A 20,445-nucleotide genomic window follows, 5' to 3' on the forward strand; every position below is an offset into this window, starting at 1 on the left:
AATTTATGTACAGCACTTGGATGTTTGGCTAGACGGAAATTGGGGAAGGCAGAAAACAAATATGTCTCTATTCATTGATTCTTCTTGTTACGATCTGGGTGATTTCTTCAGTGGATTCCCTGGAAGGCTTCCAGAAAAAAGATAATTGAAGGAAAAGTATTAAAATGAATTGCAGTCATGAGGTTTAATATATATTTATAGGCATTGGAGATCAGGACATGGTCAGTCTGGGTATAAATAATAAATAGCAAAGGAAAGAAGTCCCTGGTGGGAGTAATCTATAGATCGCCAAACAGTAGTTGCATAGTGGGGCACAGTATAAGCAGGAAATATTGGAGGCTTGTTACAAAGGTCCGACAATAATCATGGGTGGTTTTAATATGCATATCGACTGGGTTAATCAATTGCCTCGAGGGAGAATTCATTGAATGTGTTAGAGATTGTCTCTTGGAGCAATATGTTGTGGAACTAACCAGGGAGTAGGCTATTCTGAATTTGGTACGATGTAATGAAGAGGGATTAATTAACAACCTCATAGTTAATGATCCTCGAGGAAAGAGTGATCATAGCATAATAGAATTTCGAATTCAGTTTGAGGGCGAGAAACTGGAGTCCTACACTCGCGTTCTGGAGTTAAAGGTAATTGGGAGGCATGGTAGCACAGTAGTTAGCACAGTTGCTTCACAGCTCCAGGGTCTCGGGTTCGATTCCTGGCTTGGGTCACTGTCTTTCGGAGTCTGCACGTTCTCCCTGTGTCTGCGTGGGTTTGCTCACGTTTCCTCCCACAGTCCAAAGATGAAAATTAAAAATGAAAATCGCTCATTGTCACAAGTAGGCTTCAAATTAAGTTACTGTGAAAAGCCCCTAGTCGCCACATTCCGGCATCTGTTCAGGGGAGGCTGGTACGGGAATTGAACCGTGCTGCTGGCCTGCCTTGGTCTGCTTTAAGAGCCAGGTATTTAGCCCTGTGCTAAAGCAGCCCCAATGTGCAGGTTAGGTGGATTGGCCATGCTAAAATTGACTTTCAGTTCGGTGGGGTTACTGGGTTACGGGGATAGGGTGGAGGTGTGGCCTTAAGTGGGGTGCTCTTTCCAAGAGATGGTGCAGACTTGATGTGTTAGACATTTAGCTGCTGTTGTATAGAGTCAAAGGTTCTGCTCCTTTTCCACAAACACCTTTATTTTACTTTAACAGACTACACAAAACATCACATCACCTGACACAAAGGCCACCTGAAGCCTCAAGACACATATCAGTGTCAATTATTGGATACTTAACATAAATGAGACAACTAATTGGAATGTCTCTTAACCCATTAATTAACATGATGGGCCAAGTGGCCTCCTTCTGCACTGTAAATTCTATTCTGTGGAATTACATTGGCACGAGGACAGATTTTAGCCCTCGTGGACTCAACAGGAAGACTAAAAGATAGGACAGTTGTTGAGCAGTGGCAGCTGTTTAAGGAGATATTCAATTTATCCCAACTAAAATATATTCCAAAGAGAAAGAAAGATTATACGAGGGGGGAAAAGGTATCCATGGCTGAGCAAGGATGTTAAAGATAACAAAGACCAAAACAAAGACCATTTTTGCAAAGGCCAGTGACAGGCTTAGATTAGGAAACTTTTAAAGATCAACATAGGGTTATTAAAAAAAGTAGTTAAAAAAGCAAAAGTAGAACTTCCGGTGTGCATCATGAAGTGAGTGAGCACACAGAGGCAGCTCCTGTCTAAGGTTGCAGAAAAGAGCTCTTTTTTGGGCAGCACGGGTTGGAATTTCGATGAAAAGACGTGGGTGAATGTTCAAAGAGTATTTTCCCTCAGGAATAGGATGTTTCTTGGTTATCAGACCCTCAGAAACAGTGCAAGATTTGTCTGAACAGCAACAAACAAAAGCCTCTGCAAGCATGCTAGCGGGGGAAGGGCCAGCTTATAGGTCTCAAGCTGACCTGAGGGCCTTTATGAAAGCTGAATTCTAGCAGCAGAGGGAAGAACTGTGAAAAGATCTCACCAAGGCCATTGAAGAAGCGGAGACGGACTTCCGGTAGCGGTGATGCGGAGCTAAGCCGCACGTTCAGTGGCTCCCACTATTTTCGGACTTTGGGGCTCTTTTAAGGGCTCGTAGTGGTGCTGTTTGGAATTTTCCCCGTGTGGGAACACTCCTTCTCAGATTCTCCACCGGTGGATGGCCTGGACTAGGAGTGGAGCGGTCAGAAAACCGGCTTTGCAGTTGCGGCTAAGCCGCACCGCAGCTCCCGCTACTTAAGGACTTTTGGGCCGATTTGAGGGCCCCAAACGGCGCTGTCTCAACGAATCCCGGTGGGGGAAGGTGTCTAGAGGAGCATTCCCCATAATTTATGGTGCTCACCCGGAGTGGGGCAAAGGAAAAGGCTGCAGCAGCTCCCCAAGAAAAGCGGGGAAAGAAGGACAAAATGGCGGCCGGCGGAACACCCGAGGACTGGTGGAAGTGGGCGCAGGAGCAGCAAGCTGCTCTTCTGTGCTGTTTTGCGGAGCTGAAGGCTGAGTTGCTGGACTCACTGAATGCGACTACCAACAAGCTGCTTGGAGCTCAGGCGGCCCAGGAGGTGTCTATCCGGGAGTTGCAGCAGCAGGCCGCTGAGCGGGAGGAGGAGGCCATGGTCCTCATGGGGAAAGTGGAGTTGCACGAGACACTTCACAAAAAGTGGCAAGACCGCTTGGAGGAGCTGGACGTTCGCACGAGGCGAAAGAATTTGAGGATCCTGGGCCTGGCGGAGGGGCTGGAGGGGTCGGATCTCCCGTCGTACGTGACCACGATGTTGAGCTCGTTGATGGGAGCGGGGTCCTTCCATTTGCCCCTGGAGCTTGAGGGAGCTCACAGAGTGCTGGCCAGGAGGCCTAAGGCAAATGAACCCCCGCGGGCGGTGCTGGTGCGGTTCCATCGATTTAGTAACCGGGAGTGTGTGCTGCGCTGGGCCAAGAAAGAGAGGAGCAGCAAGTGGGAGAATTCGGTAGTGCGAATCTACCAGGTCTGGAGTGCGGAGGTGGCAAAGCGGAGGGCCGGGTTCAACCGGACGAAGGCGGTGCTGCATGCCAAGCAGGTCAGATTTGGAATGCTACAGCCTGCGCGTCTGTGGGTGACATATAAGGACCGGCACCACTACTTCGAGTCCCCGGAGGAGGCGTGGGCCTTTGTACAGGTGGAGAAACTGGACTCGAACTAGGATTTAGGGACACACTATGGCCGTTGCTGTTTTCGCTGTTGCTGTTCTTCAATTTTGACACGCGTTTTTTTTATGCTGCTTTTATTTTTGCTCTGTTTCCGGGTGGGTTTGTCTGTTGGGTATGGGTGTGGGGTATGTGGGGAACATTGGGGGTATGTGCTTTATATGTTCTCTTCTGTACGGGGCCGGGGGTTGGGGTGAAACTGGATTTGAGGAGCTGCGTCAGAAGGGTGGGGTGTGGCAGTGTGAAAGCGCGGGCTTTCCTCTGGTTGTCCGCGCTGCGGGGCGGGGGGGGGCGGAGCTGGAGGTGGGGGCGTGGCCTCTACTGGTTTTCTTTCCCGCGCTGAAGCGGTGCCAAGGAGGTGTGGCAAGAGGGGGATGACCCCATGCCGGGAGGAGATGGGTTTTGGCAGGAGCTGCCGGGTCAGCAGAAGTCAGCTGACTCACGGAAGTACCATGGAGGGTGCGTCGCGGCTAGGTGGGGTCCTAGCCTGGGGGGGGTGGGGGGGGATACCGGGTTGCTGCTGGAATGGCCAGGAAGGAGCTGGCGTGGGCCGGGGGGGTAGAGGAGAAGCGTTATCGCCATGGGGAACGGGTCAGGCGGGGCGAGCTGGCCTGGGGCGAGCAGTCGATAAGCTATGGCTAGCCGGCGGGGGAGAGGGGCAGGTTGCTCTCTGATTCGGCTGATTACCTGGAACGTGAGGGGGCTGAATGGGCCGGTTAAGAGAACCAGAGTATTTTCTCATCTGAAGGGGCTGAAGGCGGACGTGGCTATGCTCCAGGAGACCCACTTGAAGGTGGCGGACCAGGTTCGTCTGAGGAAGGGGTGGGTGGGGCAGGTTTTTCACTCAGGATTGGACGCGAAGAACCGGGGGGTGGCGATCCTGGTGGGGAAGAGGGTGGCGTTCGAGGCGGCTGAGGTGGTGTCGGACAAGAAGGGCAGATATATTATGGTGAAGGGTAGGCTGCAGGGAGAGAAGGTGGTGCTGGTTAATGTATATGCCCCGAATTGGGATGATGCCGGCTTCATGAGGCGCTTGTTGGGCCGCATTCCGGACCTGGAGGCAGGGGGCCTGATTATGGGGGGAGACTTTAACACAGTGCTGGATCCCCCACTGGACCGGTCCAGTTCAAGGACGGGTAGGAGACCGGCGGCGGCCAGAGTGCTGAGGGGGTTTATGGACCAGATGGGAGGGGTGGATCCCTGGAGGTTTGGGAGGCCGAGAGCGCGGGAGTATTCCTTTTTCTCCCATGTCCATAGGGTCTATTCCCGAATAGATTTTTTCATCCTGAGCAGGGGATTGATCCCGAAGGTGCAGGATGCAGAGTATTCGGCCATAGCAATTTCAGACCATGCTCCGCACTGGGGTGATCTGCAGATGGGGGAGGCATGGGACCAGCGCCCGCTCTGGCGCCTGGATGTGGGGCTGCTGGCTGATGGGGAGGTGTGTAGGAGGGTTCAGGGAAGTACTGAGGGGTATCTTGATACCAACGACACGGGGGAGGTCCGGCTGGGGATGGTCTGGGAGGCTCTGAAGGCAGTGATCCGGGGGGAGCTGATCTCCATGCGGGCCCATAGGGAAAAGAGGGAGAGGTAGGAGAGGGAGAGACTGGTGGGGGAGCTCCTGGATGTGGATAGGAGGTACGCGGCGGCACCGGAGGAGGGGTTGCTGGGGGAACGGCGCAGTTTGCAGGCCAAATTTGACTTGTTGACCACCAGAAAGGCGGAGACACAGTGGAGGAGGTCGCAGGGCACGGTATATGAGTATGGGGAGAAGGCGAGCAGGATGTTGGCGCATCAGCTCCGCAGGCGAGATGCGGCTAGGGAAATTGGTGGAGTGACGGATAGGGGTGGGAATGTAGTGCAGAAGGGGACAGAAGTAAATGGGGTCTTTAGGGACTTCTACGAGGAACTATACCGGTCAGAACCTCCGATGGGGAGAGGGGGGATGGAGAGCTTCATGAACAGGCTACGGTTCCCAAGGGTTCAAGAGGAGCTGGTAGAGGGGCTGGGGGCGCCGATAGAGTTGGAGGAGCTAGTCAGGGGGATTGGACAAATGCAGTCAGGTAAGGCGCCGGGGCCGGATGGGTTCCCGGTGGAATTTTATAAAAGGTATGCGGATCTGGTGGGCCCCCTGTTGGTGCGAGCCTTCAATGAGGCATGGGAGGGGGGGGCTTAGCCCCCGACGATGTCGCGGGCACTCATCTCTCTGATCCTAAAGCGGGATAAGGACCCCTTGCAGTGTGGATCATACAGGCCTATCTCGCTCCTCAATGTTGACGCTAAGTTGCTGGCGAAGATCCTGGCCACCGGGATAGAGGACTGTCTGCCAGGGGTGATACACAAGGATCAGACAGGATTTGTCAAGGGACGGCAGCTCAACACGAATGTGCGGAGACTGCTAAATGTTATTATGATGCCGGCAGTGGAGGGGGAGGCGGAGATAGTGGTGGCGCTGGATGCGGAGAAAGCGTTTGATAGAGTTGAGTGGGGGTACCTATGGGAGGTGCTGGAGCGGTTCGGATTCGGGGAGGGATTCATCAAATGGGTGAGGCTGCTCTACGCGGCTCCGATGGCAAGTGTAGTTACCAATGAAAGGAGATCGGAGTACTTTAGGCTCTACCGTGGGACCAGGCAGGGGTGCCCCCTGCCCCCCTTGCTCTTTGCACTGGCGATTGAACCTTTGGCTATGGCGTTGAGGGAGTCAGGGAGATGGAGGGGTCTGGTGCGGGGTGGGGAGGAACATCGTGTATCGCTGTATGCGGACGACCTGCTGTTGTATGTGGCGGATCCAGAAGGGGGAATACCGGGGGTGATGGAGCTGTTAGCGGAATTTGGGGGCTTCTCGGGCTATAAGTTAAATTTAGGCAAGAGTGAGGTATTTGTAGTACACCCGGGTGATCAGGAGGAGGGAATTGGGAGACTCCCATTTAAGAGGGCAGTGAAGAGTTTCAGATACCTGGGGGTGCAGGTGGCCAGGAGTTGGGGGACTGTCCATAAGCTTAATTTTACCAGGCTGGTGGAGCAGATGGAGGAGGAATTTAAAAGGTGGGACATGGTGCCGCTATCGTTGGCGGGTAGAGTGCAGTCCGTCAAAATGACGGTTCTCCCGAGGTTCTTGTTCCTTTTTCAGTGTTTGCCCATCTTTATCCCTAGGGCCTTTTTTAGAAGGGTTACTAGCAGCATCATGAGCTTTGTTTGGGCGCATGGGACCCCGAGGGTGAAGAGGGTCTTCTTGGAGCGGGGTAGAGATGGGGGGGGGGGGCTGGCGTTACCCAATCTCTCGGGGTATTATTGGGCGGCCAATGTGTCGATGGTGCGCAAGTGGGTAATGGAGGGGGAGGGGGCAGCATGGAAACGGATGGAGAGGGCGTCCTGTGGAGATACAAGCCTGGGGGCCCTGGTAACGGTGCCGTGGCCGCTCCCTCCTACGAGGTATACCACGAGTCCGGTGGTGGCGGCTACCCTCAAGATTTGGGGGCAGTGGAGGCGACATAGGGGAGAAGTGGGGGGCACGATGGAGGCTCCGTTAAGGGGGAACCATAGGTTCGTCCCCTGGAACATTGATGGGGGATTTCAGGGTTGGTACAGCTGAGGGACCTGTTTATTGATGGGAGGTTTGCGAGCCTGGGGGAGTTGGAGGAGAAATTTGGGCTCCCCCCGGGGAACATGTTCAGGTATCTGCAGGTAAAGGCATTTGCTAGGTGGCAGGTGGAGGGATTCCCTTCGCTTCCCGCGAGTGGGGTGAGCGACAGGGTGCTTTTGGGGGTCTGGGTCGGAGAGGGGAAGATATCTGATATCTACAAGGTTATGCAGGAGGCGGAGGAGGCGTCAGTAGAGGAGCTGAAAGCTAAGTGGGAGGGGGAACTGGGAGAACAGATCGAAGACGGGACATGGGCTGATGCCCTGGAGAGGGTTAATTCTTCCTCCTCGTGTGCGCGGCTTAGCCTCATCCAATTCAAGGTGCTGCACCGGGCCCACATGACTGGGACAAGGATGAGTAGGTTCTTTGGGGGTGAAGACAGGTGTGTCAGGTGCTCGGGGAGTCCAGCGAACCATGCCCATATGTTCTGGGCATGCCCGGCGCTGGAGGAGTTCTGGAAGGGGGTGGCGAGGACAGTGTCGAGGGTGGTGGGATCCAGAGTCAAGCCAGGATGGGGACTCGCGATTTTTGGGGTTGGGGTGGAGCCGGGAGTGCAGGAGGCGAAAGAGGCCGGTGTGCTGGCCTTTGCGTCCCTAGTAGCCCGGCGAAGGATCTTGCTACAATGGAAGGATGCTAGGCCCCCAAGCGTGGAGACCTGGATCAATGACATGGCGGGTTTCATTAAGCTAGAGAAGGTCAAATTCGCCCTGAGAGGGTCGGTACAAGGGTTCTTTAGGTGGTGGCAACCTTTTCTTGACTTTCTGGCTCAACGATAGGGTACGGGGACAGTAGCAGCAGCAACCCGGAGGGGGGGAGGGGGGGGGAAGGGGGAGGGAAAAGGTGGGGGAGGGAAAAGGTTGGGGGGGGGGAGCGGACGATGACTATGTTTGTTTATTTAATTTAAATTTATTTTGAAGTTCTTTTGTTGTTCATTGGGGTTGGGGGGTGGGGGATGGGATACATGCGTCGATACGGTCTGGGGGTGGTACGGTTATTATGGGTTATTTTGTTGCATTTCATTGTTTGTCGTTATGTTTTATATTTTCTGTAAAAAATTCCAATAAAAATTATATTTTAAAAAAAAAGCAAAAGTAAATTATGGAAGAAACTAGCATAAAATGTAGAAAAGGATAGCAAAAGCTTCTGTAAGAATATAAAAGAGACTGGGGAGTTAATAGTGGGAAATACAGAAATGGCAGAGACACTAAATCAATATTTTGCCTCAGTTTTCACAGTGGAAATCACTACAGGTTAGTATCTTCCCAATAGTAACAGGTAATGCAGAGGTAATAGAAAGGGAGGAACTTCGAACCATCATAATTGATGGGGGAAAAGTACTATAGAAAATATTGGGATCGAAGGCAGACATGTCCCCAGGGCCTGATGGCCTACATCCTAAGCTGTTGAAGGAAGTGGCAGTGGACATAATGGATTCATTGGTTATGATATTCCAAAATTCCCTGTATGCAGGAAAGATTCCAGTGGATTGGAAAAATACTAATGCAGTGCCCATATTCAAAAAGGGAGGGTGGCAGAATGTAGGGTACAATCGACTGGTTAGTTCAACATCTGCTGTTGGGAAATTGTTAGACTCCATTATTAAGGAAGTAATAACAGGACATTTAGAAAGTTAAAACACAATCCATCAGTCAGCATGGTTTTATGAAGGGTAAGTCGCGTTTGACTAATTTGCTAGAATTCTTTGAAGGTGCAACAAGCCAAATGGACATCCTGTAGATGTAGTATAACTGGACTTCCGGAAGGCATTTGAAAGGTGCTGTACAAAAGATTAATACACAAGATTAGATCACATGAGTTTTGGGGTAATTTATTAGCTTGGATTAAAGATTGGCTAACCAACAGCACGGTAGGATAGTGGTTAGCACAATTGCTCGCAGCACCAGGGTCGATTCCCGCTTCGGTCACTATCTGTGCGGAGACTGCACGTTCTCCCCGTGTGTACGTTGGTTTCCTCCGGGTGCTCCGGTTTCCTCCCACAGTCCAAAGATGTGCAGGTTAAGTGGATTGGCGAGGGCCAAATTGCTCTTGGGTTAAATGGCGTTGCAGGGTTACGGGGATAGGGTGGAAGTGTGGGATTAAGTAGGGTGCTCTTTCCAAGAGCCGGTGCAGACTCGATGGGCTGAATGGCTTCCTTCTGCACTGTAAATTCTATGACAGAAGGCAGAGATTCAAGATAAATGTGTCTTTTTCTGGTTGGCAAGATGTAACTAGTTGGGTGCCACAAGGTTCGGTCCTGGAGCCCAAATATTTACATATGACTTGGATGAATGAATAGCTACTACAACCAAATTTGCAGATGACACTAAAATAGGTAAGTTGCAATGAGAAAATAAGACATTTACAAATGGCTAAGGTTCGGCGAGAGGGCACAAAATTGGCAGATGGAATTTAAGGTGGATAAGTGTGAAGTTATCCATTTTGGTCGGATAAATGGAAAGGCAAATTATTGTCTGAATGAAGAGAAACTTATTGTGCAGAGGGATCTGGATGTCCTGATGCATGGATCTCCAAAAACTAGTATGCAGGTACAGCAGGTAATAAGGAAGGCAACTAGAATTTTGGCCTTTGTGGCTAAAGATAAGAGTTTAGCTTAAGGGATGGAGTATAAAAGTAGGGCAGTGTTGCCGCAACTCTATAAGACATTGGTGAGACCTGGGGCGCGGTTCTCCGATGTCGCGCTGCATCGGGAAAGCCGTCGTGAACTCGGTCGAGTTCAACGACGGCGGGAAACGGCCCTGATCGCGATCGATTCTGGCCCCGGGAATGGGCTAGCATCGGCGCCGGGAGGAACACGGCGGGGGGGGGGGATGACGTCAAAAGCGCGCCGTCAGTGCGTGACACCGCTCCGCGTCGTAATAGGGCGCGATCCACGCACGGAAAGGAGGAAGGGAAATGTCGGAGCCACGGAGGGCCGCTCCGAGGTTCCGTGATACGGACCTGGAGACCCTCCTCGATGAGGTGGAGCAGCGCAGGGGCATCCTCTGCCCAAGACGAGAGCATCGCCACCCTTCCAGCACCGTGCAACGGGCCTGGCGTGAGGTGGGCACGGCAGTCAGTGCTGTGGGGCAGACCCCTCGGTCCAGGGAGCAGTGCCGCAAGAAGCTCCACTACCTCACCAGGGCTGCCAGGGTAAGTGCCACAATGGTCCCCCTGGGTCACAACCATCCCCCACATGTCCCTCATTACACACCCCCCCCCCCCCCCCCACCACCACTACGGGCACGAGGGGGGGGGGGGAGAGAGTGAGTGGAGGGTGGTTAACAAAGTTGTCGCAGACCCACATGAGCGCTGCAACCTCCTGAAGAGATGCCATGGTGTGGCTGCAACTTTCCCCCCACCCTGTGCCAATATCTGAACGCCCTGATGTTACCTACCTAATTGTGATGCTCTATCTATGCCCCCCCCCCCCCCCCCCCAAAACAGGACAAGACTGCTCACAACAGCCGGGAGCGCAACAGAACCGGAGTGGGTTCACCCGTTCTGCACCCCCTGACAGTGTTCGAGCAGAGGGCACTGGACCTTGCTGGGAGATCTGCCACCCGGGAGGTCGCGCAATGCGAGGTTGGAGGTGCAGAATCAAGTGAGACAGCCCTACATGACAACCCCCCCCAGCCCATCCTCTCTCCCCTCACACTCTGCCCACTGGACCTCCCCATCCTCTGTCCCCTCACACTCTACCCACTGGCCCCCTCATCCTCTCCCCCTTCACACTCTGCCCACTGGACCATCCTACGCCCGGCCGAGCGTGTCTAACTAACCCCGTATCATTCTGTTCCCCAGGGCCAGCTGACGAACGTCCCGGGCCGTCTGGTGCCAAACTCAGGCGACCATCCGCGACGACCACCGCACCCAGGGTCGCACGCCAGAGGGTGGCAGGAGGACGGCCAGGGGTGCCATCCTCCAAATCCGGGTCTCTCGAGCGGGACGTACAGAGGACGGATAGTGACGACTTTCATGGCTGTGCGTTGCCCTAACGCCGGGCCGTGAGACAGGACAGGACGGGTTCAGTGGACCCAGACGCACAGAGGACGGCGACACAGTCAACGGACTCACCTGACGCTGAACCGTACCTGGGCCACGTGCGCCCTGCGCTGGGACATGACTGGGACCAGGACACTCCTGAATTTCTGACGGACGAGGACTTAGAGCTTGCGGCACTGCTGTCTCCCACACCATCCACCATCCCAGAGACACTCACCTCAGTTGGGCAATTAAGTGATGAGGCTCCTGAGTCACGGTCTGGTGTGCACCACACAGCTGAGCCGGTACTGCAGGTGGAGGTCGGAGCAGCTGACGGGCTGGACGGTCGGAGGGCAGCCCAGGCCCAGCATCCAGCTGGCGGCCAGACGTTTCCCGGGTTCCTGGATTTACTCGACCCACCTGGAAAGCCGATGCATTTTGAAACCCAGGGACACAATGACGGGATGAGTGCCATCTTCCAGCAGCTGCAGACGCAGTTAGAGGAGTCAAAGCGCGTCCAGGTGCAGAGAGTGGTGCCGTTCATGGCAGCCATCCAGGCCGACATCGCACGGGTGCCGTCCGCGGTCGAGGCAATGGGTGAAACGGTATCGGCCATGGGTCAGGTTCTGCAAGGCGTTGGGCTGCACGCGTCATCCATGGTCCAGGAGAGGGCTGCCCTCTCACAGGCAGCAGTGCGCCAGAGCCAACATGACATTGCCGGCGCGCTACGGGCCCTGGCCGAATCTCACCAGGCCATGGCCCAGTCCCAGCAGGCCATGGCACAGTCCCAGCAGTCAGTCGCGGAGAGCATCGACCGCCTGACGCACGTGCTGAATGGCGTCGCGCACTCACAGGTTGAGGGCGCACAGTCCCTGGCGGGAATGTCTCACTCCCTGGACTCCGTCTCAGCAAACGTTCGGACCCTGGTCTATACCGTTGCAGGCCTCCAGGACTGGCAGTGCCAGGTGTCGGTGGGGTGACGGGGCACCTCCCCGCTCGCACCTCCGTCCTACAGTGAGGCCCGGGGGCCACCGGGTTCCCCGAGGGAGGAAGAGGTTCTGGGGCCCGTCCCATTAACTCCATCACGGGACGTCCCTGAACGCTCGGCCTCCCCCCGTCCCATCCCTGGTGCATCGGGTGGGCAGCGGGCAAAGCAGGGTGGCACCACGTCATCTGAAACGCCCGCAGAGCAGCCTGGCCCATCAAGTCCGGGTCGCCCCAGGAAACGAGTGCCGACTGGGAGACATGTCGCAGGGCGTGATTCTCAGCAGTCCGCCTCCGCTCCTGCTGTACCATCTGGGGATTCACTTAGACGTAGTGGTAGGGCCCGTAAGGCAATGAAGAGGGACACAGAGTAAGTTGGCACGGGTGAAGGGCACAGTTTAGTTGTAGGGGCTAGGGCATCTGTACATAATATTCACCATTAAACTCACTGTTGCACCTAACTTGAAAATGAAATGAAAATCGCTTATTGTCACGAGTAGGCTTCAATGAAGTTACTGTGAAAAGCCCCTAGTCGCCACATTCTGGCGCCTGTTCGAGGAGGCTGGTACGGGAATCGAACCGTGCTGCTGGCCTGCTTGGTCTGCTTTAAAAGCCAGCGATTTAGCCTGGTGAGCTAAACCAGCCCCTTTGTAAGACTGTGATTTTTCCATTGCCACGGGGATCGTGATGGTGACCGAGTGTCGCTGGGGTTGACGAGCGGTGAAACTTCGGTGCCGGGTGTGCAGTCCCTTCCCCCTCCCACAGTCGAACACTGTAGTCCTCGGCACTCCGACACCAGCTACCCCACGCGGGCACGTGATGGAGTGTCCCTGACGAACTCAGCGACCACCGAGATGAATGGTTCAGCTATTGCCATGAGACAGACTTTGTCTAGCGATTCTGAGCTCACAGCTCATCGCAGATCGGGCTGTCATCATTCCACATGGCACTGATCACACCCGCTGATACAGCCATCAATGTCGTGCCATACCGTTGTGCCGCAGAGGTAAGGGTGATCTCGAAGTGGAGCAGTGTACCCGGAGTGGGGGGGGGGGGGGGGGGGGTGCGAGTTGTGTGCTGTCCGTCTGCACGACTGGCGATGCAGGTGGTAGTGTTCAGCGATGCCGTCGCACACGATGCGTGATGCAGCCACCAACGCGTCGTGTGCCCATTGTCCTCTCCGGTGCTGTTGTGCAGCCTCCTGGACATTACCAGCACCCGGGCCGTGTCTGTGTGCTACGCCCGACGCACCACCAACCTCCTCAACCTCAGCGTTGGCACCACTGCCAGTGGCTTCTCCCTCCAACTCCTCCACCAGGGCATCTCCCCTCTGCATTGCGATGTTGTGCAGCGCACAGCATACCATAACAATGCGAGCGACCCTGTCGGGCTGGTACTGCAGGGCCCCTCCGGGGCGGTCCAGGCACCGGAATCTCATTTTCAGCAGACCAAAGCAGCGCTCCTCCACACCCCTGGTTGCTGCATGGGCCTCATTGCATAGGGTGGCCGCATTGGTCTGAGGCCTCCGTATGGGCGTCATCAGCCAAGAACTCAGTGGATAACCCCTGTCGCCCAGCAACCAGCCCCTCAGCCGGGGGGGGCCGTCCCTCAAACATAGCAGGGATGAACGACTGCGCAAGAATGTACGCATCATGCACACTCCCAGGGAACCTTGCGTACACGTGCATGATCCTCATGTGGGGGTCGCATACCACCTGGATGTTCATGGAGTATGTCCCCTTCCTGTTAGTGAACACTTCCCTGTTGCCTGCAGGCGGGCGCATGGGGACGTGAACATCATCAATCACTCCCTGGACGATCGGTATCCCGGCCACGTTGGCAAATCCACGGGCTCGTGCTTCTTGATTTGCTCGGTCCTCGGAGAAGGTTATGTAGCGGTCCGCGATGGCGAACAGGGCGTCGGTCACGTCCCGGATGCACCTGTGGACCGATGCCTGCGATATCCCGGATAGGTCCCCACTCGGAGACTGGAAGGAACCGGTAGCATAAAAGTTTTTTTTTTTATAAATGTTTTTATTCAGTTTTCGTATTTTATATTGAACAAATTACAAATTGTTAGGAGAGAGAAACAAAAAAAACAAACAAACAAAAACAAACACGCAAAAATTAACATACATATTTACAGGTAAGCATCTTCGTAGTAGTAACTGCGCCCCCCCCCCCCCCCCCAACATGTTTATTTAGCTTGGTTTTGGGCCTTAGCTAGCCATCGAACCCCCGTAACGAACCTGTAGCCCCCCCTCCCGCTACCTTCCCCCGACTATTCTTCCTCTTGTACATTGGCCACAAATAGGTCCCGGAACAGTTGCATGAATGGCTCCCACGTTCTGTGGAAGCCGTCGTCCGACCCTCGGATGGCAAATTTGATTTTCTCCATTTGGAGAGATTCCGAGAGGTCGGACAGCCAGTCCGCAGCTCTGGGCGGTGCTGCTGACCGCCAGCCAAACAGGATTCTACGGCGGGCGATCAGGGAGGCAAAGGCAAGGGCATCCGCCCTCCTCCCCAGGAATAGATCTGGCTGTTCTGAAACCCCGAAGACCGCCACTATCGGGCATGGCTCCACCCTCACTCCCACCACTTTGGACATTACCTCGAAGAAGGCTGTCCAGTACTCCACGAGTCTGGGGCAAGACCAGAACATGTGGGCGTGGTTGGCCGGGCCTCTTTGGCACCGTTCACATCTGTCTTCCACCTCCGGGAAGAACCTACTCATACGGGTTCTTGTTAAGTGGGCTCTATGTACCACTTTTAGTTGCGTCAGGCTGAGCCTTGCGCACGTGGAGGTGGAGTTGACCCTATGCAGTGCTTCGCTCCAGAGTCCCCACCCGATCTCCATCCCCAGGTCGTCCTCCCATTTCCTCCTTGTTGCGTCCAGTACGGTGTCGTCCCTATCTACCAGTCGGTCATACATGTCACTACAGTTCCCTTTCTCTAGGATACTTGCGTCCAGTAGGTCTTCCAGTAGTGTCTGTCGTGGCGGTTGTGGGTACGTCCTTGTCTCCTTTCGTAGGAAGTTTTTGAGCTGCAGGTACCGTAGCTCGTTCCCCCCAGCTAGCTGAAATTTCTCTGTCAGTTCGTCCAGTGTTGCGATCCTGTCGTCCGTGTATAGGTCCCTGACTGTCAGTGTCCCCCGTCCTGCCTCCACCTTTTGAAGGTGGCGTCGGTCAGTGCTGGTTTGAACCTATGGTTGTTGCAGATGGGAGCCCTGTTCGACATTTTGGTCAGGCCAAGTTGCTGCCGCAGTTGGTTCCAGGATTGGAGGGTGGCTGTCACCACTGGGCTGCTGGAGTGTTTTTTGGGTGGGGATGGGAGTGCTGCCGTGGCGAGGGCCCGGAGGGAGGTTCCCATACAGGAGGCCTCCTCCGCACGCACCCACTCAGCTTCTGGCTCCTGGATCCATCCCCTTACTCGCTCGGCTGTTGCTGCCCAGTGGTAGAATTGTAGATTCGGGAGGGCTAACCCTCCCCTGGTTTTTGTTTCGGTAGCATAAAAGTTAAGTGCCACCGTCACCTTGATGGCAACCGTATCACGTGTCCTCCTCCCATTCCACGTGGGGCAAAGTGCGCCACAAGATGGCAGATATGTGCGACCATCTCCCTGCTGAACCGGAGTCTCCTCCTGCAGGTGATGTCCGGCAGTGCCTCGAAAGAGATCCGGTCACGGAACACCCTAGGCCTCGATTGTCGCCTCTGGCGCCCTGGCTCCACCATCAATGTCTCCTCCTCCTCCTCCCCCGCCATGCTGCTCGGCATCAGTACCCACATCCTGTGCCATCCTCAGCGTTTGGGGGTCAATGTTCCCCTCGGCATCCCCCTGGACGTACCGGCCATGAGTGCCTGCGGCCTGTACGTCGATGACGGGCCACTCCGCGGCCATTCCCTCTGCTGCTGCAGCTGCCCCTGCATCCACTGTGGGATGTCACCGTAGACGCTGCTGGATGTCCAACTGCAGTGCAGCGGCCCCAACCACTACGGTGAACATCGCCGTTCGGTTCGAATACATTATGCTCACCTACAGAAGGGTGGTGGGGGGCAGAGAAACAACATGTTAGACGGAGGTTATTCGACACCTCGGCAGCCGCCTGCCACGGGACACCTGTGTGTGGCCTGGTCGCGCTGCTGACAAGCGGCCAGCCTAACCCCTGGTCACTTTCTGCGTCCAACGGTCAGTTAACAACGTCCTCCTCACCTGTGCGTCAGTGGGCTGTGCCCATCAGCCACAGGGCAACCAGCGGCCGTGTCCTCGTCACCGTCCTGCCATGGCAGGGCGGCTGACATGCTGCATCCGGGGGTGGACGACCCACTCCAATCACTCCCTCTCCCCCCCCCCCACTACTCCCTCTCTCCTCCCACTACTCGCTCCCCCTCCCACTACTCCCTATCTCCCCCCTCACTTCCCCCTCTCCCACTACTCGCTCCCTCTCCCCCCCCTCACTACTCCCTTTCCCCACTTTTCCCTCTCTTTCCCCCCCCCCCCCCCCCCCCCCCCCCCCAGCTCTGCATTTTCGGGGTAGCCTTCCCCAGTCTGCGGAGACTCCAGGACAGTCCACTCACCTCCTCAATGCTCGTCAGCCAGCACGACTGGCGACTATGTAAAGGAGGTGTGGACGGCGACGGCGTGAACTGGGGTCACGCTGTCGGGACTTCGGCCCATTCGGGCCGGAGAATAGCGGGGGTTCTGGAGAATCGCCATTTTGGGTGCCTCGGGCGATTATCCAGGTTTTGCCGCACGGACCACAACGGAAGCGATTTGGCCGTTTGGGAGAATCGCGGGAGCGCGTCAGACTGGCATCGTGTGAAAAACTGGCACGGCCAGCTATTCTCCCAACGGGCGTGACATCGGAGAGTCGCGCCCCACACCTGCAGTACTGTGTACAATTTTGGTCCCTTTATTTGCAGAGGGATGTAGTTGGTTGCATTAAAGGCAGTTCAGAGGAGGTTCACTAGATTGATTCCAGAGATATGGGGCTTGTCTTATGAAGAGAGATTGAGCAGTTTAGGGCTATACTCTCTTGAGTTTAGAAGAGTGAGAGGAGATCTAATTAAGGTATATAAGATGATAAAAGGTAAAATTGACTTCGAGGGGGGCAATCTAGAACAAGAGGTCGTAGTTTTAGGATAAGGGGTAGCAGATTTGAAACCGAGATGAGAAGAAATTACTTCTCGAAAGTTTGTGAATCTGTAGAATTCACTATCCCGAGCGTGCAGTGGATACTGGGACTAAGTAAATTGAAGGAGGAGAGTGATAGTTTTTAATTAGTAATGGGTTGAAGGGTAATGGAGAATGGGCAGGAAAGTGGAGTTTAGGCCGAGTGGAGATCAGCCATGATCATATTGAATAGTGGAGCGGGCTTGAGTTGCTGAATTGCCTACTCTGCTCTTCTTCATATGTTCTTATACATTTTAAAGATATTTCCTGAATTTTAAACATGATATTTAGTTGTGACCATGCTGTACTCTTAAAGTTATAAAGCTTACTGTAAACAAGTTTATCTTGGCATTTAAGGTATATCGAGTACACAGTGAAACATATAAATTTAGAAATGATCAAAATTTTACATAGCTTTTTAAAAACACTTATGGTCTTGACAACTCAATAGTTGAACAGATTAGGGACGTGGCTGGATCATAACTTAGCAGCCAGTCAGGTTTCCTTAGCAACAAGAATAGGCCAGTATGACATATTCTCAGGAACAAAGTGTTCAGTCTGATGTTCTACAACCGTCATATAGGGCCCACTATAAATGGGCAACATGTTTGAAAACTAAGGTTCAGAATTAAGACCAGAGTGGCTTTAACATGATCTCATGCGATTTAGAATTATTTATAGACCCAAGAAAATTATTAAATTAGTTGGCCCTGTATTATTGTGCATTCATTTTTCTTTTTCTTCTCTTTCTGTTTTCTGCTTCAAAATAGATATGAAATCAGCGCAGGCACCAAAACAGGTAAAGTTACGTTTATTATTTACTCTAAAACTCCATAATGTTTTCTGCACTGTATTTTTAAGCATATTTCAAGCCAGGGCCCTTCAATCCTATTGAGTACTTGGCTTGAAAATCACCCTTCATATTTATATTTTTCTATAAGCAATCATAATTATAAATTCCTTTGACCATTTTTCTGAGAATGAGATGCTGAAATATAACAATTGCTCTTTTCCACTAATTTCATTTTTCTCCCAGGTCAGTCAGATAGTATTGTAACCAAGATTTCTTAAAAGCAATTAGAGTAATTGTCTAACAGGCAAATTGAGCTCTGCCAGTTTTACTAAGATAATAAAGATTCACCTGACCTTCTAAAGCAACAAATAGTTGAATATTGTACTCAATATTCCGTATGGTTCTTTTTTTCACCCCATTAGCTGTGCCCCCACATAGAAATCACACAATGATGAAGCTTTTCCAAACCAAGCTACTGAGATACCACAAATGTAGAACTTATGTTTGCCCAATGTGGAGTGCACGTACAGAATCACAGAATAATTTGGCCCATCACGTCTGCACTGACTCTCCGAATGAGCATTAGAATTTAGCGCCATTCTCCACCCTTTTCTCTGTAACGCTACATATTGTTTCTAATCAAATAAATATCTAATGCTGTCTTGAATACCTCAAAAGAATCTGCCTCCACCACACTTACTTACAGCCTGTACAATCCAGACCTATGTTCGAGAAGGTTTTTCTCACATCAGGTTTGTTTCTTTCGCAAATCACAAATCTGCGCTCTCTCATTGTCAATCTATTTACGAGTGAGAACAGTTTCTCCCTATCTAACCTGTCCAGCACACTCATGATTCTGAACACCTCTATCAAATCTCCTCTTAGCTTCTTCTCTCCAAGGAGAACGGTTCCAACCATTTTTGCAAACCTCTTCTACACTCTCCTATGTGTTCAGATCCTTCCTAAAGTGTGGCACCCAGAACTGTACACAGTACTCCAACTGAGGTCTAACTAATGTCCCATACAAGTTCAGCATAACCGTTTTGCTCTTTTAATAAACCCAGTTAATGATATACTTCATTAACTGCACTCTCCACCTGTCCTGCCAACTTTAATGACTTATGAACAAATACACCAAGGTTACTCTGTTTCTGCACACCTTTCAGAATTTTACCCCTTATTTGATATTGTTCCTTAGTGTTCTTCCTACAAAAAAGCATCACCTCACACTTCTCCGCATTAAGCTTCATCTGCCACCTATCTGCCCACTCCACCAACTTGTCTGTGTCCTTTCAAAGTTCTACACTACCTTCCTCACAGTTTACAATGCTTCTACATTTTGTATCATCCACAAACATTGAAATTGTCCCATGTACACCAAGTTCTAGATCATTAATATATATATATATATATATATAAAAGGAAAAGCAAGGGTCCCGATACTGACCCATGGGGAGCTCCAGTACAAATCTTCCTCCAGTCCGAAGGGTATCCAGTACTCAGTCAATTTTGTATCCATGTTTTTGCTGTCCCTTTTATTCCATGAGCTATAACCTTTCCTGTTGTGTGGCACCGTACCAAATGCCTTCTGTCCATCTACACCACATCAAGAGTGTTACTCTTATCAACCCTCTTTGTTACCTCTTCAAAAGCTCGGGCAAGTTAGCTGAATACAATCTTCTCTTAAGAAATCCATGCTGGCTCTTCCTAATTAACCTATTTTTTTTCCTTGTGACTATTAATTCTATCCTGAATAATTGTTTCTATTAGCTTCCCACCACCAAACATAAACTGACTGGGCTGTATTTGCTGAGCTTATCCATACAAACCTTTTTGAACAAGGGCATGATGTTTGCAATTCTCTAGTCCTCTGGCACATCCCCTGAATCTGGAGAAGACTGCAAGACTATGGCCAATCCCCTCTACAATTCCCCCTCTCATTTCCTTCAATATCCTGGGATGCCTCCACACTACGTGGATGTGAGATCGGAGACAGGCTGGGCCCAACGCCCCCCATGGAGCCTGGACATGGCCCTCCTCACTGACGAGGCGTTCTGTGAGAAGATATCACAAGCCATCAACGGTTATGTAACCTGCAACCAAAATAGAAGGTTTCATCTCCACATTTTGGGAGGCACTGAAGGCAGTGATAAGGGGGGAAATTATTGCGTTCAGGGTGCTCAAGATAAGAAGGAGAGGGCGGCTCGGCAACAGCTGATTGATTCCATATTGGTGGTGAATCGGCAGTACTTCACGGCTCTGACCACGGAACTACTGGCAGAGAGGAAAAAACTGCAAATGGGACTTTGATCTGCTGTCCAAAGCAGTGAACCAGTTCCGTCAGACACGGGGGAACTTTCATGAGCATGGAGACAAAGCCAGCAGCCTTCTGGCTCACCAGCTGAGATGGCAGGCATCCGTGAGGTAAATAGCCCAGGTAAAGGACAGAGCAGCAGGCTAGTTGCCCTGGCAGAGGAGATTAACGAGGCCGTTCGCAACCTTCTACTGAGAGCTGTACAACTCCGAGCCCCGGGAGGGTGTCTCATAGATGAAGCAGTTCCTCGATGGACTGGACATGACGGTAGTGGGAGAAGAATGGAAATGGGGCCTGGAAGCACCATTAGAACATTAGCTCCATGAAGGCGGGGTAAACGCCGGGTCCGGATGGA

At 52.7% G+C, this 20,445-nt stretch overlaps 1 protein-coding gene across 4 annotated transcripts in view; it reads left to right on the plus strand.

Moving 5' to 3' along the window:
• The window catches only part of rai14 (retinoic acid induced 14), a 339,420-nt gene that overhangs the window by 279,896 nt on the left and 39,079 nt on the right, over positions 1-20,445 (plus strand). For all 4 annotated transcript variants that reach the window (XM_038790617.1, XM_038790618.1, XM_038790619.1 and 1 more), the window contains one exon: positions 17,754-17,782. In XM_038790617.1, the coding sequence (XP_038646545.1) occupies positions 17,754-17,782 (29 nt within the window). The remainder of the gene's footprint in view (positions 1-17,753; positions 17,783-20,445) is intronic.

This window comes from Scyliorhinus canicula, chromosome 3, assembly GCF_902713615.1.
Source record: "Scyliorhinus canicula chromosome 3, sScyCan1.1, whole genome shotgun sequence".
NCBI lineage: Eukaryota > Metazoa > Chordata > Chondrichthyes > Carcharhiniformes > Scyliorhinidae > Scyliorhinus > Scyliorhinus canicula.